The sequence below is a fragment of the Phyllostomus discolor genome, chromosome 4, assembly GCF_004126475.2.
Source record: "Phyllostomus discolor isolate MPI-MPIP mPhyDis1 chromosome 4, mPhyDis1.pri.v3, whole genome shotgun sequence".
Taxonomy (NCBI): domain Eukaryota; kingdom Metazoa; phylum Chordata; class Mammalia; order Chiroptera; family Phyllostomidae; genus Phyllostomus; species Phyllostomus discolor.
Window position 1 is genome coordinate 145,548,906 of NC_040906.2, and position 26,353 is coordinate 145,575,258.

General features: G+C 35.6%; 1 protein-coding gene across 2 annotated transcripts in view; it reads right to left on the bottom strand.

The window, feature by feature from the left end:
• Positions 1-26,353, bottom strand: part of IBTK (inhibitor of Bruton tyrosine kinase) — a 91,334-nt gene that overhangs the window by 32,577 nt on the left and 32,404 nt on the right. For both annotated transcript variants that reach the window (XM_036024391.1, XM_028508737.2), the window contains exons 16-22: positions 26,090-26,186; positions 17,094-17,195; positions 13,329-13,446; positions 10,756-10,816; positions 10,100-10,224; positions 5,675-5,787; positions 1,870-2,018 (exon numbers count right to left, since the gene is read on the bottom strand). In XM_036024391.1, coding sequence (XP_035880284.1) covers positions 1,870-2,018; positions 5,675-5,787; positions 10,100-10,224; positions 10,756-10,816; positions 13,329-13,446; positions 17,094-17,195; positions 26,090-26,186 — 765 coding nt within the window. The remainder of the gene's footprint in view (positions 1-1,869; positions 2,019-5,674; positions 5,788-10,099; positions 10,225-10,755; positions 10,817-13,328; positions 13,447-17,093; positions 17,196-26,089; positions 26,187-26,353) is intronic.

Consider the following 26,353-nt stretch of genomic DNA (forward strand, 5'->3'; position numbering starts at 1 on the left):
GCTTCCAGCACTGGGAAAATAAACTCCCATTACCTCTTGCTGTAAAAACTAGTAGGGGTTGGGGCAATGGAAGAAACTGGGGGCTTTTTGCCTCTTAAAGGGCCCACACAAGCTTAGAATATATGCAAACCCTACTGCAGCAGCTGGAGTGGAACCAATCGCATATGGTAGGTGGGTGAGGTGACTGAAGCGGACGAGTGTGAGGAAGGCCTCCAGAGGAAAGGCAGCAGCACAGTCCCATCTCTGAGTCCCACCCTCCAACCCCAACAGAGAGACACAAATGGTGAAGCAGATTGCCCCACCCTGGCAATTACCCAAAAATCAGCTCCAAAAATTTAGACGTACCTTTTCTACATAGGCCACGCTACTAAGCTAGGGAGTCAAAGCAGCTCTACCTAACACAGAATCAAACACAGAGAGGCTGCCAAAGTGAGAAGGCAAAGAAATATGGCCCAAATGAAAGAACAGAACAAAACTCCAGAAAAAGAATTAAGTAAAATGGAGATAGCCAACCTATCAAAAGCAGAGTTCAAAACACTGGTGATTAGGATGCTCAGAGAACTCACTTGAGTATGGCTACAAAATAAAGGAAGAAATGAAGGATACACAAAGTGAAATAAAAATATACAGGGAACCAATAGTGAATGGAAGGAAACCGGGACTCAAATCAATGATTTGGAACAAAAGAAAGAAATATTTAACCAGAACAGAATGAAGAAACAAGAATTCAAAAAAAAAAATGAGGATAGGCTTAGGAACTTCTGTGACAACTTTAAATGTACCAACATCCAAATCCCAGGTATACCAGAAACAGAAGAGGAAGAACAAGAAATTGAAAACCTTTTTGAAAAAATAATAAAAGAAAACTTCCTTAATTTGGTGAAGGAAATAGACATACAAGTCCAGGAAACACAGAGAGTTCCAAACAAGTTGGTTCCAAAGAGGTCCACAACAAGACACATCATAATTAAAATGACAAAGGTTAAAGATAAAGAGAGAACCTTAAAGCAGCAAGAGAAAAGCAGAGAGTTACCTATAAAGGAGTTCCCATAAGACTATCAGCTGATTTCTCAAAAGGAACTTTGTAGGCAAGAAGGGACTGACAAGAAGAATTCAAAGTGATGAAAAGCAAGGACCTATAGCTAAGATTATTCTATCCAGCAAAGCCCCTCATTTAGAATGGAAGGGTAGCTAAAGTGCTTCCCAGACAAGGTAAAGCTAAAGGAATTCATCATCACCAAGACATTATTACATGAAATGTTAATGGGACTTATTTAAGAAAAAGAAGATCAAAACTATGACCATTAAAACGACAAGGTCACAACTATCAACAACTGAACCTTAAAAACAAAAACAATCTAAGCAAACAACCAGAACAGGAATAGAATCACAGAAATGGAGATTACACAGAGGGTTATCAGCTGGAAGGGGTAAGGGGGAAAATGGGGGAAAACGTCCATGGATTAAGAAGCATAATTGGTAAGTACAAAATAGGGGGACATTAAGAATAGTATAGGAAATGGAGAAACCAAAGAACTTATATGCACAACCCATGGACATGAACTAAGGGGCGGGGAGGATTGCTGGAAGGAAGGAAAGGCATACTAGGCAGAGGGGGACAAAGGGGGGAAAACTGGGACAACTGTAATAGGATAATGAATAAAATAAACTAAAATATGAAAATCTTTAAAACTAGAAACATACAAATTTTAAAAAACTTACTACATGTATTATATCAATTATATTTTATTATAAACCAGCCAGGGCAGTGTTTTAAAGTAAAAATAACATAAAATGAAAGATAAACTGTCTATAAACTTTAATTTGAAGTTAAGAAAAAAGTACACTAATAGACGAGTAAAAACAAACCTCAATCTTATCTGAATGAAATCCTGTTGTGAAATCAGGGGATGGTAAATCTCTAGGACTACCCACTCCCACATAGCTTCCTTCAGAGTCTGATGTCATCAGTTCCAGAAGAGATTCCACGGAATTGGTCTTATCAGACTTTAATAATCCTAAAACGTAAATTTAAAAAATATGTAGTTAAATATATGTACATTAAACATACATGTATCACATTCAATAAACCAAATAAAGCCAAAGACTTCCATTTATCCAGACTTAATATTTAAATTACAGTCACTATACCAAACTCTTAATAATTCAAGCTAAATGAAGAAATCAGTTGAAATGAAAACTGACATGAAGATTTAAAATCTAGACTTAAAACAAGTTTCAATTATATACCAATTATGAAATGATCCCAAGAACACAGTTCTTTGGGATCTGCTTGAAAAAGCAATTCAGAAATTTATTTTCCACATAAAAATGAAGAGGAAGATGAAATAAACTCTAGACCCCTGCCCTTTCCCGTTCACATCTGTCTCTCTGTACAGAGGTCTCTGCACCCACACAGAGGCAGACTGTGTGGGAGGAGCACTTCTCATCTAGCTAGCAGACTGGCCCAGTAGCAGAGACTGCTGAAGTCAACTGTGTTCTATATTAGGTTTCCTCCTTCTGCCAAAGAAAAAAATTGTGGATTAAGAACTATTTTTATTAGTTCATCATCACCTAAAGCATCAGAGTAGTTATGAAAACACCATTTCTCCTCCTAAGAAGGCTAAATACTTGTCTCCCTGCCACGCCTAGTATCCAGATTCATTAGCAGATTAGAATCATTTCAAATACAAACAGAATAAAAAGTAAACGTGTTTATTTTCACATACTGAAAATTTAGTTCAATCTAAATGAAGTAGCAAAATAAACATGTTATATGGACTATAACTAAAAACTGTACAACTGATTTAAAAACAAGAGATATTACCTCTTATATATTCAAATAAGTGTTATTCTTTTTAAAGTGAATCACCTTGACAAGATAATATACCTCTTTTGTGGCAATCATTACTAAAATGGAGTTTGGAAATAACATTCAAACTTTTTCCACCATAATATTTTTAAGAGAGGCAAACTTTTATCTAAAAGACCATAATTAATACTGAAATGCTACCAAAAGTCAATCAGAAATAAATCTAATAAAGAGGATGATTAAAGTAGCTAACAATTATTTTGGGTAAAAAAAAGTATTTTCCACAGAATGTCTTCTGTCTAATTTTAAAGATAAACTCAAATAAATGTTAAACCTTTACAAATTATCTTGATGAAATTTGCCTCATACTCAAATTTTCTTCCAAAATACATTTTTTAGGTCCCCAATTAAATGTGACCTTTCAATCATTATCTGATTTGGCCACATAAAGAGTGGTACAGCAGGAATAATATAAAACTGTGATCAGAATATAAATCTATTTCTGTTGGTCACTACCTCAAATCACATAAGTTTTCTAAGCCCATACCCTTAACTTACAAAAAGGGATATAAATTAGTTCATTACTAATGTCTCTTCCAGCTCTGAAATGCTATGACTAACACATGTGCTAACAATAACATTATTTAAAACAAAGACAGTATCTACTTTTCCGTAAGTATTTTAAGGTGACTGGAAAATCAAGTCTCAAAACTGTCTGTCTATACATTCTTTCATCCTATCATCAACCCACCCATGCCTTCTTCTAAGAACTAGAGGTAATTCATACAATACAGAGAGCACAAAATCACAAACAAAAAATTTTAAGTCCTAAAACAGAAATCAGGAGAAGAATTTGGTAACTGGGAAACCATTCTTCACTGCTTATCTTTTTACATCTTTTGTTATCTAAAATAACTGTTCTTACATTATTTATTGCTTTGAGCTTCATCAAGCATGTCAAGTCACTCATTTGTAGTATTTTATTAAAAACAAAAGATATTATTTCTTTGCCCTGAATTGCAGCTATTTATTTCCCACAGGAACACAAAACAATGTGCAGTTGTATTTTTCAAAGTTACCTGTACAAGGTTGACTGAAAATATGCTGATAGAAATTTTATCAGGTTGTATCTTACTGCTATAGATACACCTATCGTTTCCGAAAGCCATACTGTAATGTCGCTATTTTATAGTCAGTTCATATTTCTGTCTAAAGAAATCAAAGATTTAGATAATTTAATCTGAATCAAATCAGATGAGCCTGGAATGTGGGACACTGTAATTCCCTTGGCCTGATCTTTCCAAAACAAAATGACTTCAGGAGAGCTAATCTTAGTTAAAAGATATTAACATTAAAAAGGTGAAGGGATTAAGAAGTACAAATCAGCAGTCACAGAATACTCATGGGGATGTAAAGTACAGCATAGGGAATAGAGTAGCCAAAGAATATACATGCATGACCCATAAACAATGGTGTGGGGATAGCCTGAGGGGGGTGGGGCTGGGTGGAGGGGACAAGGAGGATAAATTGGGACAACTGTAATAGTATAAACAATAAAATATAATTTAAAAAGATAAAGAGATTTTAATAAGAAAATGCAAAATCAACCTTGATAGGATACCAGATTTTTTAAAAAGCTAAAACAAAAAAAGTTACAAAAACATTTTTAGACAATTAAGGAAATCTGGATATAAACCGTATCTCTAGATAATAATAATAATAATAATAATAATGAATTAATGTAATTCCCTTAGATGTGATCATGGTCTTCTGGTTGTGTAGAATATCCTTATTCTCAGGACATTCACATAAAAGTTTAGGGGGAAATGTCACATCTACAGTTTACTTCCAAGTGAATGAACTGGTTTTTTAAAGTGTGTGTGCAGAGTGTTGGAGGATGAGGGAAGAGAGCATGGAACAGAAAGACGGCAAGAAAAAGCAAATGTGGTAAGAGGTAAACAACAATGTGGACGAAGTATAAGGATATAAGGTGTTATGGTATTTTTCTTCCATTTTTTCAGTAAGTTAAATATTTTCAAAATAAAAAACAAGGAAAAAATTGCAGAAAAACTACATAACCTGTACTTTCAAACAGGCTAATATAATACCTAGATAGAAAATATGTTGCTTTCTACTATGGATTATATACCTCCTCATGCACATGAATAGCATCTCACTTGACATCTCCCTCAGAGCACTGATATATATGAACTGAATCCACATGATAACATTCTGTCATATTCTGCCTACCTCCACTAACTTTGCATGCCACTGGACAGAGTGGTCTCTCTAAAAACATAAATCTTATCCAGTCACATATTCCTTAAAAACCCATCCAAAGCTAACAACAGCCTTCAGAATAAAATCCAAATACCTCAGTTTGACATGCAATACCCTCCAAAATACAACCCTCTCTAACCTATCTCCTTCCTATCTGCACACACCTTACACGGCCAGGCAATGCTCAACTACATGCAAAAGAAACGTGCAGTTCTTTCTATTGCCTGGAGGCTTGGGAACAAATTATCCCCTTCCCTAAGTAGGTCTATCTGCCTCCTTCTTTTTTTTTTTTTTTTTTTTTTTTACTAACTTCTCTTTATTCTTCAAGATCCAGCTCCGGTATCACTTTCCTCTAAGAGACACTTCCTATCAAGCTTCTCAGATTAGTTTGCTTGTTCCACAGCAAACTTCAGAGTATTTATTACAAGTACTATCATTTTCTGTAGCCCCCAAGACAATTTTCTTTCACCAGCCCCAGCAGACAGCATATAATAGTATTTAGTACGAATTAAATGAATTAGATAATGATTAAGACATGAAAGATCAGATCCACAAACCTATCCTAAAACACTTTCCACTAACCTGTAGATGGTAGGCTCTGAATAATATCTGAAAGGTTATAACCTCCAGAACTATCTGAACGCTTACGTGGCTTCTTTTTTGCTTTTGTTCTTGCCTTCTTGAACATACTTTCCCTAGGAAAGAGCACACATAAAAGTCATTTTTAAAAAATAAAAGAACTATGTATGTTGAGATAACATGTGGATACGCATGCTGTAGTCACATTTATCTATGTGGTCTGGAGCAAATTACTCAATTTCACAGTGCGATACTACAACCTGTCCTTACAGTGGAATTTTTGTAAAAGTCAGAAACAAAATGGTTACAAGAAATCCTTTGAAAAGTAATATACTACACATGTTCACACGAAAGCTATTATAAACTATAATCTTGAATGAGAAATATTTGCTGATAACTTTTAAAGCATTTCAGGGAATGCTTAACTCCCTAAATTAAGTATTATTAATCAGGAAAGGAAAATAAAATTACCTATGAGAACTACAACTAACCCCTTTTTTTACTAAGAATTACTTACTATATAATTCATCAATAGTTATACAGGTCAGCTGTGAATACTATTATTTTGCAAAGGATAACATTTGTCAACGCTAACAATTTTATTATAAATTTTTAATACAATAACAGCATACATCTAAGTCAGATACCTATAACCTTCCAAGTATCCCAAATGCTACCAAATGCTAGAAAAAGGATTAAAAAAAGAATTTATCTGGAACTCAAGACATTTTTTAGTGAGCTACAGAGTACGCTACTACACAAATGCACACACCACATATATATAGTAAATGACTTAAACAACCAAACCAAAGATTTTAACAAGTCATTTACCAAGTAGAAGTAATTCTACTAACAGTTGATAAGTGAGTCATGAACTGGAACAACTAAAACATGAACTGGAATCTAAGAGGGCTTGTCAAATGGTTGGCCCCACTACAAGGATATGCCTAGAACCTGGGATACTTGTTGGAGAGCTCCTAAATGTTAGTCATGGTAGGCCATATCTCTTAAACCAGTCAAGTTCTCTATGGAAAAAAAAATCTAGAAGTGGCTCAATGCTCTCCTCTAGTTTATCCTCTCCAGAGGGCAAATCTCTAATCTTCATACCAAGGTGGAGGATAGTCAATCACTTGGTTGCATAGGGTTCAAAAAAAGGAAATGCTCTTTTCCAAATCCAACCACCCACTTTGGTCTTCATAAACCTGATTCCTCTAATTTCTTAAGACTTTCCAGAATTCTTTTAGTGTTTTCCTATTTTAAGTCATTAAATGCTAGGAAACCTCTTTCTAGTTTCCAAAATGAACAGTATTTCCTGACTGCTGTCTTCCCCTTTCTTCTTCTTTGGGCCTTAGCTCATTATGCTTTTTTTATTTCTTTAACCTCAGCAGAGTTTAGGAAAGTAGTTAAGATAAATATGGACTCCCGATCAAGATGGCGGCACAGACAGACACGGCTCCCTTCTTTGTATACCCAAACAAAATTACAAGTAAAAATAGAACAATTATTCAGAACCATCTGAGATCAAGTTGAAAGCAAGTATGACAACTATAGAATTAAAGAAATCACATCCATCGGGACTGGTAGGAGGGACACAGACATGGAATGGGCTGGTCCCATTCCTGCATGTAATGGATAAAAATTCAGGAGGGATAACTCAGGAGTGAGGAGACCAAGCCCCACACCAGGCCTCCCAGCCTAAGGTACCAGTGCCAGAAAGATAAGTCCTCATAACTTCTGGCTGCAAACAGCAGGAAGGACTCAGTCGGTGGAAGAAACTTCTGGAGCCCCAAGAGGTTCCTCTTAAAGAACCCACACACCAACTCACCCATTCAGACTCAATCCCTCTGAACTCCAGCACCAGAGTAGCAGCTTGAAAGGCATCAGTGGCATACAGGAAGAAACTGAGGTGTCTGGCATCAAGGTGAGCAGAGGCCATTGTCCCTTCTATAATCCCTTCTCCACAGAGCCACTAAGCCTACAAGCAGATGTCATGTCTGAGACTCCATCAACCTGGCTAACACTGTTTGGCCAGCCTTGGAGATCCCCAGAGACTCTGCTCTACCCAACTTATGGGCCTACCCTAGCTGCTTTTCCATATGGTTGGTCTTGGCTCATGATGCACTACTTCCTAAATCCTTTCAAACAAGCAACAGCTATCCTTAGTGAGGCCCAGCACTAGCAGCCACCAGCCTAGATTCACAGCTTGGCTTTGCCTGGGAATCTCTAAGCCCAGCACTAGCAGCAGTCATCTCAGATTACTATATAGCTCAGGCACAGTGGCCCTAGGATAACACAGGAGGGGGCTGACTATGGCCTGCACCACCCAGGAAACCCCAAAGCCAGTGCACCTAGTGGATAGTTACAGACCATTTCACAGTACCACAACCCTGCCCCTGCACAACTGATCCTCCACAGAGGATGGAGGTTGGTAGTCACTGATCAGAGCCAGTCCTTGGAGCTGACTGGCCTGTGTAAATCCCTCCCATTGATCTGCCAACAGCAACCAAAGCTCAACTCCAAGAGAAGGGTGTACTCAGCCCACACAAAGGGTACACCCAGCTTGGGTGATAGGAGAGGCCATGTTGCTGGATTCTACAAGATACCTACGACATTAGGCCACACTACCAAGACAAGGAGTCAAAGCAGTTCTATCTAATACATAGAAACAAACACAGGGAGGCTGCCAAAATGAGGAGACAAAGAAACAGGCCCAAATGAAAGAACAGATCAAAACTCCAGAAAAAGAACTAAACGAAATGGAGATAAGCAATCTATCAGATGCAGAGTTCAAAACACCAATTAGTGAGGACCTCAGCAGCATAAAAAAGATCCAGTCAGAAATGAATGATACACTAATTGAAATAAAGAGCAATTTACAGGGAAACAATGGTAGAGTGGATAAAGCTGAGAATCAAATCACTGATTTGGAACATAAGCAAAAAACAACCAATCAGAACAACAGGAAGAAAAAAAACCCAAAATGAGGGTAGTATAAACAGCCTCTGGGACAACTTCAAGACATCCAACATTCATATCATAGGGGTGCCAGAAGGAGAAGACAAAGAACAAGATATTGGAAATCTATTTGAAAAGAAAATGAAAGAAAACTTCCCTAATTTGGTGAAGGAAATAGACATGCAAGTCCAGGAAGCACAGAGTCCAAAACAAGATGCATGCAAAGAGGCCCACTCCAAGACACATGATAATTAAAATGCAAAGGTTAAAGATAAAGAATCTTAATAGCAACAAGAGAAAAGAAGTTAGTTACTTACAGGGGAGTTCCCATAAGATTATCAGCTGATTTCTCAAAAGAAACTTTGCAGGCTATAAGGGATTGGCAGAAATATTCAAAGTCATGAAAAACAGGGACCTACAGCCAAGACTGCTCTACCCAGAAAATTATCATATAAAATCAAAGGGCAGATAAATAGTTTCCTAGACAAGAAAAATCTAAAGGAGTTCATCATCACCAAACCATCAGTATATGAAATGTTAAAGGACTTATTTAAGCAAAAGAAGATCAATTCTGAACAATAAAATGACAAAAAATACAAATCTATCAACAGTTGAATCTGAAATACAAACTAAGCAAACAAGAACAGAGACAGAATCATGGATACAAAGAGCATTTTGCTGGCCGCGAGATGGGAGGGGGGTGTGGGGGAGGGTGAGGATGTAAGTGGATTAAGAAGTACAAACAGGTAGTTACAGATAGCCACAGGGATGTAAAGTACAGTATAGGAAATGGAGTAGCCGAAGAACTTAAACACAGGACCCATGAACATGAACCTTGGCAGGGGATTGCCTGAGGGAGTGGGGGCTGCTGGGTAGAATGGTACAAAGGAGGAAAATTCAGGACAATTATAATAGCATAATCAATAAAATATAATTTTAAAAATAAATGACAAAAAATAAAGATAAATGCACTAATTCTACCCAACAAGCATAGCCTGAAGGCTATATTCCTTTCATATTTATATGTAATTTTGTTTTGTTTTATTTAGTATATTTTATTGATTATACTATTACAGTTGTCCCATTTTCTCCCTCTCCTTTATCCCCCTCTACCCTGGAGGGGGTTGCCTCCCTCCAGCATTCCCTCCCCTTAGTTCATGTTCATGGGTTGTACATACAAGTTCTTTGGCTTCTCCATTTTCTATACTATTCTTAACTTCCCCCTGTCTATTCTGTACCTACCAATTATGCTTCTTACTCCCTGTACCTTTTCCCCCATTCTGCAAATATAAATTATTCATTTACTTTGTTCTATATCAAGTCTAAGAATGAGCATAAATACATACATTTTATGTCATGTTTCTCAATTCTTTTCTTTCAATATCATTATAAAAGTGTCCAGGCTCTGGGATGGGCAGGCGAGGCAGAGAGGAAGAAGAGAGGAAGGAAAGAAGAAAATAGGAAACAGCTTACGAGTAATTTTGTTCATTATTTATTTCCTCTTTCAAAAAAATATCTCCATCTTCCAGTAGTTCCAAATAGCTAATATCTGGTCCATCTTGATATGGTGTAATGACTCTTCTAGCCATTGCGGGAATCTGCAGAAAACAAGTTGTCACCTTTTAAATGTAAAATTTACAAAGATTTTTTAAAATTGGTATAATATCCCATTTGTTTAAACATGTGGTGACATTAACTAGAAAAAGTCTAGAATGCCTAATGATAACCTAAATTTAAATCAAGGGGGAAGGGCTGATTAAAATGAATTCCATTAACTATACAAAACAAAAAACCTTGACTAAAAAGCTCCCTTTCATTAAAAATGCAAATTAACCTATTTGTTAGGGATCATGTGAATCTACGCTATTGCACTGTCCTGACCTTTGGTAAACAATAAATAATAAAAGACTCAGAAGCTTTCATTTATAAGGAATTATAAGATACTAATCTTATTTAATATCTTCAATTCTGACAGTCATTCTTATCTATGGGATCTCAAAAGAAATACTAAGTCCTATTTTCTAAGAGATCCTAATGTATTAGAATTGATTAGGAAATTATTCCATTAAGAAGTCTGGCCTAATATACTACTTTATTTGGTAATATCACTGAAAAAACATAAATCTTACCATTTTTTGGTAAAATACAGAAAGATCCTTCAAAACACCAACACTTAAAACATCAAGAGACCTAACAAGTTAAACACAAAATTTTATCTTAATACTCAAGTAACTTAATACAAGATTTTCAAGACTAATGTCAAGATTTTCAAACATGCAGAGGTATTTTATATTCTTGAATAAGCAACAGTTATATTTAAAGAATTAATATCTAGCTGTTACAAAATCTTTTAGAAAGTATGCATAGTTGTATATTTCAAATAAACAGCACAAACACTTAAATGCTTAAGGTAAAAACTCAAGTGATAGAAAAATCTTTACTACTGTAATGAAATAACAAGTACATATTCTTTTTCAACTTTCATTTTGCACAAATTAAATTCTTTAACTATGAAAGGAGCACTTATATTGATAGAACAATAACCTAACTATCAGAACACCTAAAATTTATCTAGAATTATCACTGCTACCAAGTACCCGCATGACTTTGAGCAACTCACTGTACCTCTCTTGGTTTGAATAATTCATGTGTAAAATAAATTTGGGCTAGATCAATAGAATTGAAAGTAGATTTTAAGGAACTCTCTGGTTCCAAAGATATACTTTAAAGCATCAGTGAAAATTTAAAGTTTACATTCTGAAATATATTTTAACTATTTTTACAACTAATCTAAAACAACTTGCATATTCAGCTCTGGACCACACCAGTTTTAACATTTTGAAATTAATTATCTTGTGATGCTATGTTGATATTGGTGTGCCCTCCTTTTTCTGTGCATATTTACTTACACTTTTTCTAGCAAACACATATTTGATTAGGAATAGTTAAATTTGTACAAATCTTTATTTTAATGCCAGTATACTTGTCTACTCCTGCAAAATTACCTCAATACAGACATAATCAAGCATATGTCATCCTTAATATTAATAGTTCAGTTGACATACTTCCCACAATACAGTAATTAAACAATAGCAGTATGATACATCATTTTTTAATATCATACTTTTGATAGGTTTGGTGCTTATTTTACATTTTGGTTGATTCCTATCTGACAAACTGAATGAGCTTAATTTGGTTAAAAAAGCTACTATGACTAAAATTACTAATGTTCTGTCAGTAAAGAAATTAACTTTATTCTGAAACTCTAGCCAAGCTCTCACACTAAAATACCAGGGGCATTTTCAAATGACATTTTCTAACATCCCATAATATTAATTTGAACTTGAAAAGCATTCTTTACAAAATAACAAATGATCCAACTGCCAAAATACCATATCCTCCAAACAGAACCCTAAAGATGCAATTACTAAGAATCTGTTAGTGGAACACTTTTGTTTCAATCAGTTTTGGAATAGTTCCATTAAAGATTATCATAACTTTGAAAGGTAAATTATTAAAACTGTTTTTGTAATAAAATTATATAAGTCAAAATTTTCTTGATTCTTTACATATAAAAATTTCCTTGGGTTTTTCCATCTTTAATATGAAGACATAAACAGAATCTACTTCATAAGGGTTCATGAAAACTTTTAGAATGTTGTCTGGCACATCAGTATTAGTTATCATTCATACTTTTATTATTATTAATAATAATATAGCAGTTTTAATTATTATTATTATGACTAACACAAAACACAGAAATATATTGGATATTAAAGTTTTAAAAGTGCAAACTGACACCAAGATCTCTAATTTCAAATTTGTGTTCACCAAAACATTCATTTTGCTCACCACTGACTGGATATTGAGTAAATGCAATAAAATGTTGACTTTACTTAAAAATCTGTAAATATATTTCATTAAAAATTCCACTGCTAAAACTACTGAAAACAAAAGAATGAAATTTCCAAGATCCCTCTAATTCTGAAATGTCTATGACTCCTAAATCATTAACATATATCAATTTCATCTGGGTAATCCTCAAATCCTCATAATATGAAACATTAACTTACAAAACAGGGTATATATATTTATTTGATTTTTTATGGAAAATGTGTCATTTTTCATAAGGAACATTTCATCAGTCACTGATTTCTACATAAAGCCTTCAGCACTATCAGTTTCCCACAAACTAGAGGTAATGAATTTTTCACACCATTCCCTGTAGCCTAAATTTGACAGGAAATGTCTTAAGGAGATTAAATACATAGATAAAACAGAAATCAACCAGTAACAAATTTTATGCATGCTTACATGTAAAGTAATTAATTAAGTACCAGTATTACAGATAGTTTCCAAATGCCAAGATCACAATTATATAGTTACAAATCAACCTAAATAAGCCAAGAGATATGCATACATATAACAAATATACTTGTGATACTGTCCTACAACTTTCTAACCAGAATGTAAGCTCCACTGAAGGCAAGGATTTTGTCCATTTTGTTCATTTTTGTATCTTACTAACAGCTAGCATATAATAGGCACTCAAATGTTCATAGAATGATTAAATCCTCATACATTTCATATTTTTCTACAAAGCTGGAATTATCATTGTTCACTTTAAAATTACTAATATAGCTGCTATTATTTATAAATAATCACTTTTGCAATGTTCATATAATATATACATCCAACTTACCTTGCTTCAAGTAAAGCTGCCATATTCAGTCCTATAAACTGTAAACAAGACAGTTTCAATTGCTCAGCATTATACATTGCTGCAAATTCTAGTAGCATAGCAGCATTCTTAAGGGTAACTACAAAGGAAGAAAAGAACATGAAAAATTAGATAAAAGGCATGATACTATAGAAAATGAAATATACTTATTTCTAAAGTTGTCTAAATTTAGAACAAGGAAAATCGAAAGTAGTTTCTTGCCAAAATTAACTAATACAAGGACAAATATAGAACCCATTTTTCATTCTAATATACCAAACTAATTTTAAATGATTGGTTATGAGAAAAAAATAAGCACATATAAATTTTAAGCAGAGAAATACAGGTGCATAGAGTGTCATCTAAAAGCAAACACATAAGAAACAGTGATCTTCCACTTAATATTTTGAGTATTTTTAACTTTCATTAGCAAACAGCTTTCCTTTTCATTTGTATAGAACAGAATAGTTATTCCCTCTATAAAACCAAAGCTATTCTTAAGACTAATAGAAACTTGTAAAATCATTCTATAAAATATATTTATGTCGAGTAATCTATCAATTTATGTGGGTAGATTTACATATATAAACATATCCACACACTAAATATTTGGAAAATAAGTACATCTTTACCTTACCATATTATTCATGCCCGTGCAGAATTTCACATACTGTATAAAGGATTCTGGATTTTATTACAATGCTAGTAACTTTAATATAAAGTACCTTTTGCTAGAAAATTGTCACAAAATATCCTACCTACCTAGCATGTAACTTTGGCTTCCCAAATCTCTTCCATTCTTTTTCTTATTTACTTTGAGTCCAGTCAACAGAGGAATACAACTGTCTCCTATGCCAGGTTTCCTCCCTCTATTTCTTTCCTCTTTCCCCTTAGTGACTCTGTCAAAAGTTGTAACTGCAGCCCTGGCTGGTGTGGCTCAGTGGACTGAGCACTGGACTTCGAACCAAATGGTCAATGCTTTAATTCCCAGTCAGGGCACACATCTGGGTTGCGGGCACTTGAGAGGCAACCACACATTGATGTTTCTCTCCCTCTCTTTCTCCATCCCTTCCCCTCTCTAAAAATAAATAAAATCTTAAAAAGAACAGTATTTTCCAAAAAAAAAAGTTGTAACTGCAACTAGTAATAGTCTGTCTCACTACTGAAAAACCTCAAATTCCAATTAATGAATGATGAACCCAAAGAAATTAAAATGGATCATATAAATTTCTGGAATTGTTCAGTTGGGAACAAGGTTGCCCAATAACTAAAGACCAAACAATTCTCTTGCTACATTCTAGGAAGATCAAGGATTTCATTAAAAGAGACAACTCTGTAGCAGGGTCCAAGAAAGTCATATTCAAGGGATGCCAGGAAAGTGAACTGAACAACTAAAAATGTCACCTATATGGACACCTTATAACTATTGAACGTTGTGTCCTTTGTTTTATATACATATGTATTTCCCTTTTGTTGCTTAAAAGGTCAAAGCTATTACTCTTTTTGAAAACTCAGAAGATACTCCACAGAGCTTTAAAAAATTACATAAGTAGGACACTAGAGCTAAGACAAACTATTGAGTTGGCTAAAAAGTCCATTACGTTTTTTTTTTTCTGTAAAATAATAGGCACATTTTTCATTTTCACCAATAACTTTATTGATTTGGATATGTGAAGTATGTCAGCTCTCTCCCACTCTTGGCTTCTAGTGGGTAGAGGCTGGGGGGTGCTGCTAGACATCTTCCAATACATAAGACAGCCCCACAACAAAGAATTATGGTCAAAATGTCAACAGTACCAAGAAACTTTGCAAAACCACTTTTGACATATTTCGTCGTCACAGCACCTCCTACATACGCTGCACAGATCTTTTTTTTTGCATTTCAATTGCATTTTTATTTTATTTATTTTATTTCTTGAAATAACAAAGCATAATACACCAAAAATGTTGTGTTTTCTCCCATCTTTAATGTTGAATTGGCTGCACAAAAATTCACTGATTTTGATGAGACTTTTTTAAACCCTCATCAGCTGTCACAATACAATGTACCAAAATTGCTCCAAATAAAGTTAAAGACTTCATTCCAGTACTTAAAGCACTACTAGAGACATTGTACAGAAGGAAAAAAAAAAAACTTTCTGGCCAACCCAATTTAGCAAGTACAAATTAGAAAAATTTGACAGGAAATCTCTTCACACTTCCTCAATTGGGAATGTGGCAATGAATGAGAACAAGGATAAAATCAGAAACTCACGGAACTTTTGTTATCAGGCTAGGGAACTTTTGTTATCATAGAATAAGCAATTAAAAATATTTGAACAGGGGAAGGCAATAATTACTTCCACAGGAAGATAGAAGTTAGAAGAGAGAGAACTTAAAAGACTACTGTGACATTACACAGAGGACACAGATAACACTGAATTCAACTAGTTTGGTCACAATAAAAAGGTGGGAGAAATGTGATCAATGTAGTTAAGGTGCATTAGTTTTCATAACCGAAATAACCTCAGTATAAAAAACAAAATAACAAAAAAAAACCCCACAAAAAACAAAAAACCCTGGCAAGGTTGAGTTTTCAGGAGAAAAGCCATGCAATTAAATGAAATGATGAACAGAGAAAGAAAGAAAAGTTTAAGAGAAAAGAGATGTATTTTGATCAATTATATTAATGAAACAGTTACATAAACATTCCAGCAAAAAGTAAGAAATGAGTAGCTAAACAAATGAGGTCTGTCCAGAATGTGGCTATCCAGCCACATAGTATGAAAAATAGAGACATTTATCGCAGAAGATACAAGAGACAAGAAACATTGTACACAGGATAATGATGCCTCAGTCCCCTTCAAAGTAGGCACCTTGGGTCCTCACACAGTTCTCCCAGTCGCCATGAGTTGTCCCATAGCATTTTCCTGAATCTCATCAATGGTCTGAAATCCCCCTTCAAAGGTGACTTTAGTTTTGGGAAAAATCAGAAGTCACAGGGTGCCAAATCTGGGCTGCAGGGGGGCTGAGTCACCTGGATGATTTGATGCTTTGCTAAAAAACTCTGCACGAGACATCATGAATGAACAGGCAGTATCCTGATGAAGCTGCCAATCACTACTTGCCCATAGCTATGGCCTTTATCTGAATCATCTGAATCCTTTCTACAGAGGAATGTTCAAGCTTAACACAAAATCTACTGTAGATTTTTGGCTCTTCTTGCTCAGTCATTTGGAATGCAATGGCCTCACAGTATACATGCTCACTCTATGGCATCTACTGTCCCCACTGACTAGTACAATAAAGTCGTCCCTGTTCGTGCATGTGCATTCCAATCCACTCTCCTTGGCTGCCAGGTTACATTAATGTTGCACAAACCATTCTCATTGCATTAACAATAGCTGGGCTTTTTCTGGACAGACGTCACTGACTTACAGTCAAGACCAGGGCAAGGGTAAAAAATTTCTGCTTCCAAACTCATCTTTGAAATTCCAAAATAAATGTCACACCACCTTTATTATTTCAAGTTTTGTGACATTTTTAAAAAAGTAACATATTTCAATTCTAAGATGTACATATTTTCATATAGTAACATCTCTGAAATAAGGGTGTGCTTTCAACTGATGACATGAATTTAAGTGTTTTGTTATTTTTCATGATACAAAAAAATATTGGTGCATTTTACCATAAATAGCATCAAAAGTCAATACAATAATCCTGGACCAACCTAAAAACATGCTATATTTCTAATTCAAAAATACTCACGGTTTTCAGTTAATGCTACTTCACAAATCTCTTTTAGTCGAGTTATGAGAAGCTGATCAGCCACCACAAGAACACTACAAATAAAATCCACATTTTGAGATTCTAAAAAAAAAAAAAGGAAAGATTAAGCATCACTCTTTATTACTTTATAAACATTACACCTAGGAAAACATATTCAAGTAATTAAGACAGTAAAAGAATTATAGTGATTATTTTCTAAGTGTTAGAATGGCAAACATTATAAAGAGTAGTATCAAAATATGCCCTGGTTCACAGTGGGACCATAAAATGAGCAACCCGAATTGATATTTTTAGTTGAGAGGGCTACTACAATGCCTGACTTATTTAAAATCTCCCATGTTGTTAAACAAATATTTCTCAAATTAATAAACAGAGGGAAAAGTCATATCTCAACATCGAATTTAATACAGGTATATATTAGCATGTATGAATATGTGTGTGTGTGTGTGTGTGCGTGTGTGTGGGAAAAGGGAGAAGGGGCATTCCTTATTTAAAACAAAACTGGTGACCTAAGAATACTTTTTTAAAAAAAATTCCTTAATTTAAAATAACCTATTGGTCCAGCATACTAATGGCCTTAAGAAATGCCCCTGAGCCACACCAGAATAATGTACATAGAAAAAACCAAAAACACCAAAGGAAGAAAGGGGGAGAAATGGTTAAGAAGAAAAAATGAAGTAAAAGAAACATTTTAAAGAATAAAGCAGAGATGAAGTTATTGGGAATGGCAGAATAAGGACTACTTCAAAATTCTCCTCCTCTGGAAAAGCAATGAGAAGACTGCAAAAAAAAAAAATATCAAAATCAATTTTTTCAGAATTCAAAAAATTAGCCAGACAATAATATGGGCAATGCTGACTCAAGAAATTTAGATAAATCTTGGTTAGAGTTTTGGAACACTGCAACTTTTCCTATTTAGACATATTCAGAGCATTCCACCTAACAGAAGCAAATATGTATTTTTCCCAAGTGTACACAAAACATTCTCCAGAAATGATCATATATTAGGCTACCAAACAAACAACAATTTTAAAAGATCTGAAATAATACCTAGTATCTTCTGTTACTAAAAAGGCAAAAATCTAAATAACAAGAGAAAAATTGGAAAATGTACCTATGTGGAAATTAATCAACACAATCCTAAACAACTAGTAAGTCAAAAAAAGAATCAAAGAGAAAGCAAAAAAATACCTTTGGAGACATATGAAAATGAAAACACAACATGCCAAAACTGATGGTATAAAGTAAAAAAAGTTCTAACAAGAAAGTTTATACTGATAAATGTCTTAACTAAGAAGAATTCAAAAGAAAATCTTTAAGGCTTTTTATATAACAAAGAACTAGAAAAGAACAAATGAAGTCCAAAGTTAGAAGAAGAGAAATATTACAGCAGAAATCAGTAAACTACATACAAAAAAAAAAGAGAGAGAAAAGAAAAACAATAGAAAAAAATCAACAAAATAAGGGTTGTTTGGACTTCTGGTAAAGATGGACATGTAGGTAAACACAGCATCCCTGCACAACCACACAAAAATCACAACTAAACAAAATATAGGACAACTATCATCACTCAGAACCATCAGAAAACAAGTTGAATGGAAGTACAATAACTACTGAATTAAAGAAACCACATCCATCCAAACTGGTAGAAGGAGTAGAGACACAGAACAGAATGGCCCCACATCCATGTGTGGTCTATAAAAACTCAGGAGGGATTATCTAAGGAGTGAGGAGTCCCAGCCCCACACCAGGCCCACTAGCCCAGGGTACCAGTGCCAGGAAGATAAGTCCCCATAACTTCTGGCTACAAACAGCAGGAGGGACTCAGTCGGTGGAAGAAACTTCTGGAGCCCCAGGAGGTTCCTCTTAAAGAACCCACACACCAACTCACCTACTCAGACTCAGTCCCTCTGAACTCCAGAACCAGGGTAGCAGCTTAAAAGGCATCAGTGGCATACTGGGAGGAACTGAAATGTTTGGCATTAAGGCGAGAACTTGGGGACAGCTTTCTCCAAGACAAAAAGGCAGGCAAAGGCCATTATTCCTTTTGAACTATGCTCGTACAAAGCCACAAAGCCAGCAGGTGGGTACCATATCTGAAACTCCATCAACCTGAGTAACACTGTTTGCCCTGCCCTAGAGCTTCCCTGAGGCTCTGTACCCCACAACTTACAGGCCCAACCAGACTGTTAACAGTGGCTTCTCCATGTGAATGGCTGGTATTGGCTTATGCTTCAAAACTTCCTAAATCCTCTCAAATTAACAACAGCCAGCCTCAGTGAGCCCCCTAACCCTATACCTCTTGCTAAGTGGTCCCAGGCCCAGCACTAGCAGCAACCAGCCTAGGTTCACAGCTTGGTTTTGCCTGGGAATGTCCAAGCCCAGCACAAGTAACAGACATCTCAGATTGTTTTATAGCTGAGGCAGGGTGGCCCCAGGCAAAACTCAGGTGGGGGCTAACCTTGGCCTGCAACACACAGGAAACTCCAGAGCCAGTGCATCCAGTGGACAGCTACATATCACATTACAGCACTACCACCCTGCCCCTGCACAGCAGATCCTCTAAGGATGGTGGAGGTTTGTGGTAAGTGGTCACAGCCAGTCCTTGAACCTGAATGGCCTGGGTAAATCCCTCCCATTGATATGCTAATAGCAACAAGGACTCAACTACAAGAGGAGAGTATACTCAGCCCATATGGAGGGCACACCTCGAGCACCCAGCTTAAGTGATAGGAGAGGCTGCGCCACTGGATCCTACAGGACAACTACTACATTAGGCCACACTACCAAGACATGGAGTCAAAGCAGCTCTACCTAATACATAGAAACAAATCCAGGGAGATTGCCGAAACAATGAGACCAAAAAAAAAAAAAAAAAAAACCCACACAGCTCAAATAAAAGAACAGATCAAAACTCCAGAAAAAGAGCTATGCAAAATGGAGATAAGTAATACACCAGATGCAGAGTTCAAAACACTGGTTATAAGGATGCTCAAGTAACTCAGTAGTGCCTCAAAAGCATAAAAAAGAGTTAGAAATGAAGGATACACTAATTGAAATGAAGAACAATTTACAGGGAAACAACGGTAGAGTGGATGAAGCTGAGAGTCAAATCAAGGATTTGGAACATAAGCAAAAAACAACCAATGAGAACAAGGAGAAAAAAGAATCCAGAAAAACAAGCTAGTGTGAGAGGCCCCGGACAACTTCAAGCATATCAATATTTACATCATGGCAGTACTGGAAGAAGAAGAGAAAAAACAAGAAAGTGGAAATTTATTTAAAAAATAATGAAAAAAAAAAAGCCCTGGCTGGCGTAGCTCAGTGGATTGAGCGTGGGCTGGGAACCAAAGTGTCCAGGGTTCGATTCCCAGCCAGAGTACATTCCTGGGTTGCAGGCCAGAACCCCCAGCAACCACACATTGATGTTTCTCTCTCTTTCTCTCGCCCCCTCCCTTCCCTCTCTAAAAATAAATAAAATCTTAAATAATAATAGTAATAATAATGAAAAAAAAAACCTTCCCGAATTCGGTGAAGAAAATAGACATGCAAGTCCAGGAAGCATAGAGAGTCCAAAACAAGATGCATGCAAAGAGGCTCACTCCAAGACACAACATAATTAAAATGCTAAAGGTTAAAATTAAAAAGAGAATCTTAAAAGCAGCAAGAGAAAAGTTACCATAAGTTACTTACAAGGGAGTTCCCATAAGATTATCAGCTGATTTCTCAAAAGAAACTTTGCAGGCTAGAAGGGATTGGCAGAAATGTTCAAAGTCATGAAGAACAGGGACCTACAGCCAAGACTGCTCTACCCAGAAAATTATCATATAAAATCAAAGGGCAGATAAAGAGTTTCCAGACAAGAAAAAACTAAAGGAGTTCATCACCAAACCATTAGTATATTAAATGTTAAAGGGACTTATTTAAGCAAAAGATCAACTCTGAAGAATAAAATGGCAATAAATACACATCTATCAACAATGAATCTGAAACACAAACTAAACAAACAAAAGCAGAGACAGAATCACGGATACAGAGAGCGCTTTGCTGGTTGCCAGATGGGAGGGGGTTGTGGGCAAATGGATGAAGAGGTGAGGGGACTAAGAAATACAAATAGGTAGTTACAGAATACCCATGGGGATGTAAAGTACGGTACAGGAAATGGAGTAGAAGAAGAACTTATATGCATGGCCCATGGACATAAACAATGATGTCAGGATTGCCTGAGGGAATGAAGGTTGCTGGAAAGAGGGGGGCAAAGGAGGAAAAATTGGGACTATTATATCATAATGAATAAAATGTAATTTTAAAAAAGTCAGTTGTTTGATAAGACAAACAAAATTAACAAACTCTTAGGTAGACCAAGAAAAGGGGGCTCACATAAAATTATAAATGAAAGGGGATAAATTACAAGTAATATCACAGAAATACAAAAGGTCATAAGAGACTACTATGAACAAATATATGCTCATGAACTGGACAATCTAGAACAAATAAATAAATTCCTACAAATGTACGACACACCATGACTGAATCATAAAGAAATAGAGAATCTAAAGAGACCAGTAACAGAAGAAAAAGATTGAATCAGTAATCAAAAATCTCCCCCAAAAGACTAGATGGCTTCACAAGTGAATTCCACCAAACATTTAAAGAAAAATAAACATCAACCCTTCTCATCTAAAAAAAAAAATGAAGAGGAAGGAACACTTTCAAACTCATTTTATGAGACCGGCATTATCCTGGTATCAAAGGCAGATGCAGACTCTACAAAAAAATTACAGAACAATATCCCTAATTTATATACAAGGAAAAAGTCCTCAATAAAATACTAGTAATCCAAATTCCACAGCATAGAGAAGAATCGTACACCATGACCAAGTAGAATTTATGTCTGGGATGCAAAGATGGTTCAACATGTCCAAATCAATAAACATGATACACCAGATTAACCAAATGAAGGATAAAAATTATATGATCTTGATCGATGCAGAAAGTGTATACAACAAAATTCAATATCCATTCATGATCAAAACTCTCAACGAAATTAGGAAAGATAAACTTCCGGCCAAGTTAGAGGTATAGGCAGACACACTGTGCCTCCTCACACAACCAAAAGAAGGATATCGACAAATTCAAAAACAAAAAACAACCAGAACTGACAGAAAATTGAACTTTATGGAAGTCTGACAACCAAGGAGTTAAACAAGAAACATTCATCCAGACAGGTAGGAGGGGTGGAGACAGGCAGCTGGGCGGTGAGGACTCAAGGTAAGGTGGTGGCTGGTGGACTGGGCAGTTCCACATTCACAGGCAGATAAACTGGGAGGAACTGGGGAGCAAGACAAACCACACAACCCAGGGTTCAGCGAGTGGAAATAAAGCCTCAAAGCCTCTGACTGAAAACACGTGTGGGCGCTAAAGCAGTGGGAGAAGCTCCCAGCCTCACAGGAGAGTTCATTGGAGAGACCCACAGGATTCCAGAACGTACACGAGCCCATCTACCTGGGAATCAGTACCAGAAGGGCCCAACTTGATTGTGGGTAGCAGGGGAAGTGACTGAAAACTAGCAGAGAGTGGAACAAGCAGCACTGTTCCCTCTCAGACCCCTCCCCCACATACAGTGCCACAATGAAGCGACATGGGTTGCCCTGCCCTGGTGAACACCTAAGGCTCCACTCCTTACTATATAACAGGTGTGCTGAGAGGAAATGGCCCAAATAAAAGATCAGATCAAATATCCAATGAAGAGCTAGCCAACTTATCAGATGCACAGTTCAAAACATTGGTAACCAGGATGCTCACAGAACTGATTGAGCATGGTTGCAAAATGAAGGAACAAATGAAGGCTACCCAAAGGGAAATAAAGCAAAATATACAAGGAATCAACAGTGACAGGAAGGAAAACAGGACTCAAATCAACACTTTGGAGAAGAGGGAAGAAACATTCGACCAGGACAGAATGAAGAAACAAGAATTCTAAAAAATGAGAGGCTTAGGAACCTCCAGGACATCTTTAAACATTACAACATCTGAATCATAGGGATGCCAGAAGGAGAAAAGGAAGAGCAAGAAACTGAAAATTTATTTGAAAAAAATAATAAAGGAGAACTTCTCCAATCTGCCAAAAGAAATAGACTTTCAGGAAGTCCAGGAAGCTCAGAGTCCCAAGGAGGAACACACCAAGGTACATCATAATTATATTACCCAAAATTGAAGATAAGGAGAGAATCTTAAAAGCAGCAAGAGAAAAGGAGACAGTTACCTACAAAGGAATTCCCACATGACTGTCAGCTTATTTCTCAAAATAAACCTTGCAGACAAGAAGGGGCTGGAAAGAAGTATTCAAAGTCATGAAAGGCAAGGACCTACATCCAAGATTACTCTATCCAGCAAAGCTATCATTTAGAATGGAAGGGCAGATAAAGTGCTTCCCAGATAAGGTCAAGTTAAAGGAGTTCATCATCACCCAGCTCTTATTATATGAAATGTTAAAGGGCCTTATCTAAGAAAAAGAAGAAGATCAAAACTATGAACAGTAAAATGAAAACAAACAGTTATTAACAACTGCACCTAAAAAAAAAGTAAAAACAAAAACAAACTAAGCAAACAAACTAGAACAGGAACAGAATCACAGAAATGGAGAGCACATGGAAGGTTCTCAGTGGGAGAGTGGGACAGGGAGAGAGGGGGAAAAGGTACAGAGAATAAGTAGCATGAATGGTAGGTAGAAAATAGACAGGGGAAGGTTAAGAATAGTATAGGAAATGTAAAAGCCAAAGAACGTATATGTATGACCCTTGGACATGAACTAAAGGCGGGGAATGCAGGTGGGAGGGGTGTGCAGGGCAGAGGGGAATAAAGTGGGGGGGTGGGGACAACTGTAATAGCATAATCAATAAAATATATTTAAAAAATTAGGTATGATAGAAGGAATATACCGCAACACAATAAAGGTCATATATGACAATCCCACAGTTAACATAATACTCTATACTAAAAATATGAAAGCTGATCACCCTAAAATCAAGGAGATCCATACACTACAGTACTGGAAGTCCTGGCCAGAGCAATTGTACAAGAAAAATAAATAAATGGCATCCAATTTGGAAAACAAAAAGTTGAACTGTCCTGTTTGCAGGTGACAAGATCTTATATATAGAACCTCTAAAAATTCTAATAAAAAGCCATTAGAATAAATTCAGTCAAGTTGAAGGACACAAATCAAAACCAACAAAAAAAAAATCAGTTGCTTTTCTAAGCCCAATGAACTATCCCTAAAAGTAACTAAGAAAAAACTCCCATTTACAATTATATCAATATAAAACACACAAATATATTTAACCAAGGAGATAAACTATCTGTATGCTTGAGACTATAAAGTATCAAGGAAAGGTATAAAGAAAAGACACAAATAAATAGAAAGATAAACTATGTTCATGACTGCAATATACTGTTAAAAGGCCCATTCTAATCAAAGCAATCTACAGATTCAGTTAAATCCTATCAAAATTCCAATGGTATTTTTCACAAAAATGAAAAAAGCCATCCTAAAATTCATATGGAACCACAAAAAAAAAAACCCAAATAGAATAGCAAGCTTGAGGAAAAAAGCACAAAACTGGAGGTGGGGCACTCCCCAATTTTAAACTCTATTACAGTAACTCTAGCTACAGTAATATACTAGTATAAACACAGACACACAGACCAGTGAAACAAAACAGAGCCCAGGAATAAACTTTCATATATACAGTCAACTATTTTACTAAAATGTCAAGATTACAAAATGGGGAAAGGACAGTCTCTTCAATAGAATATGAGGAAAATTGAATATCCATATGAAAAAGAATGGAAGTGCACCCGCATCTTAAACCATACACAACAATCAACTCAAAATGGATTAAAGACTTAAAAGTAAGACTGAAACCATAAAACTGTTAGAAGAAAAAGCTCCTCAACATTAATCCTGGTAATAATTTTTCAGATATGATACCAAAGCCACAAAAATAAACAGGTAGGATTACATGAAACTAAAAAGCTCTACACAGGAAAAGAAAAAATACCCACATGAAGAGACAACCCCTTTGGAATAGGAGAAAATATCTGATAAGGGGTTAATATCCAAAATATATAAGAACTCCTACAACTCAATAACAAAAAAACAGTAACTCAATTTAAAAATGGGCAGAAGACCTCAATAGGTATTTCTTCAAAGAAGACATACAAATGGCCAACAAGGTATATGAAAAAGTGCTCAGTATATACAGTATATAATCATCAGGGAAAAGCAAATCAAAACCACAATGAGATGTCACCTGACACCTGTTAGAATAGCTAGTATCAAAAAACAAAAATATTGAGGAAGATGTGGAGGGATCATTGGTGCACCGTTGGGAATTAAATTGGTGCAGCCATTATGAAAAACATATGAAGGTTCCTCCAAAAATTAAAAATAGAAATACCATATGATACTGCAATTCTCCTTTCAGGTATTTAGCCCAAGAAATTGAAATCAGGATCTTGAAGGCAAACCTGAACTTCAGACACATCACAAGGTAAAAATCTTCACTACACTCACATCACTACAATAGGTAAAAACAAACAAACAAACAAACAAACAAAACAAAAAACACACACACATACACAACCCCCCCCCAAAAAAACACTTTTACAGACTATTGGTCAAAACTATACTCCCTACTGTCAATTCCTCATCTTAATCATAGAAACAGTTGTGTATAAAACTTTAAATCTTATCTCAACCATTAAATATAATTCTTATACAGTTCATTTTCACATAGATAATGAAAACTTTCTTTTTCCACTTCTTTACCGTTAGTAATCATCCCTATTGCTAATTCTAGATTAAGCTTCTGTTGATGACTTATTTCAATTAAGAGTAGAAGATTTATGTTGATTTTACCATGATCAAATTATAGCTTAAAGACCTAAAATATCCTAACTCTTATTAATACCTTTTATTACCACAGCTTCATCAGTATAGAGGTAGTCCAAAATAACTTTCAGTATGTCAGAATGTATTGGCATTTCCAAAGCTGCACAACTGGAAGCCTAAATAAAGTAAAATTTAAAAAGATAAAGTAATCATATAATTATATATTTTTAAAGATTTTATTTATTTTTAGAGAGAGGGAAAGGAGGGAGAAAGAGAGGGAGAGAAACATCAATGTGAGAGAGAAACAGACTGGTTGCCTCTTGTACATGCCCTGATCGTGACC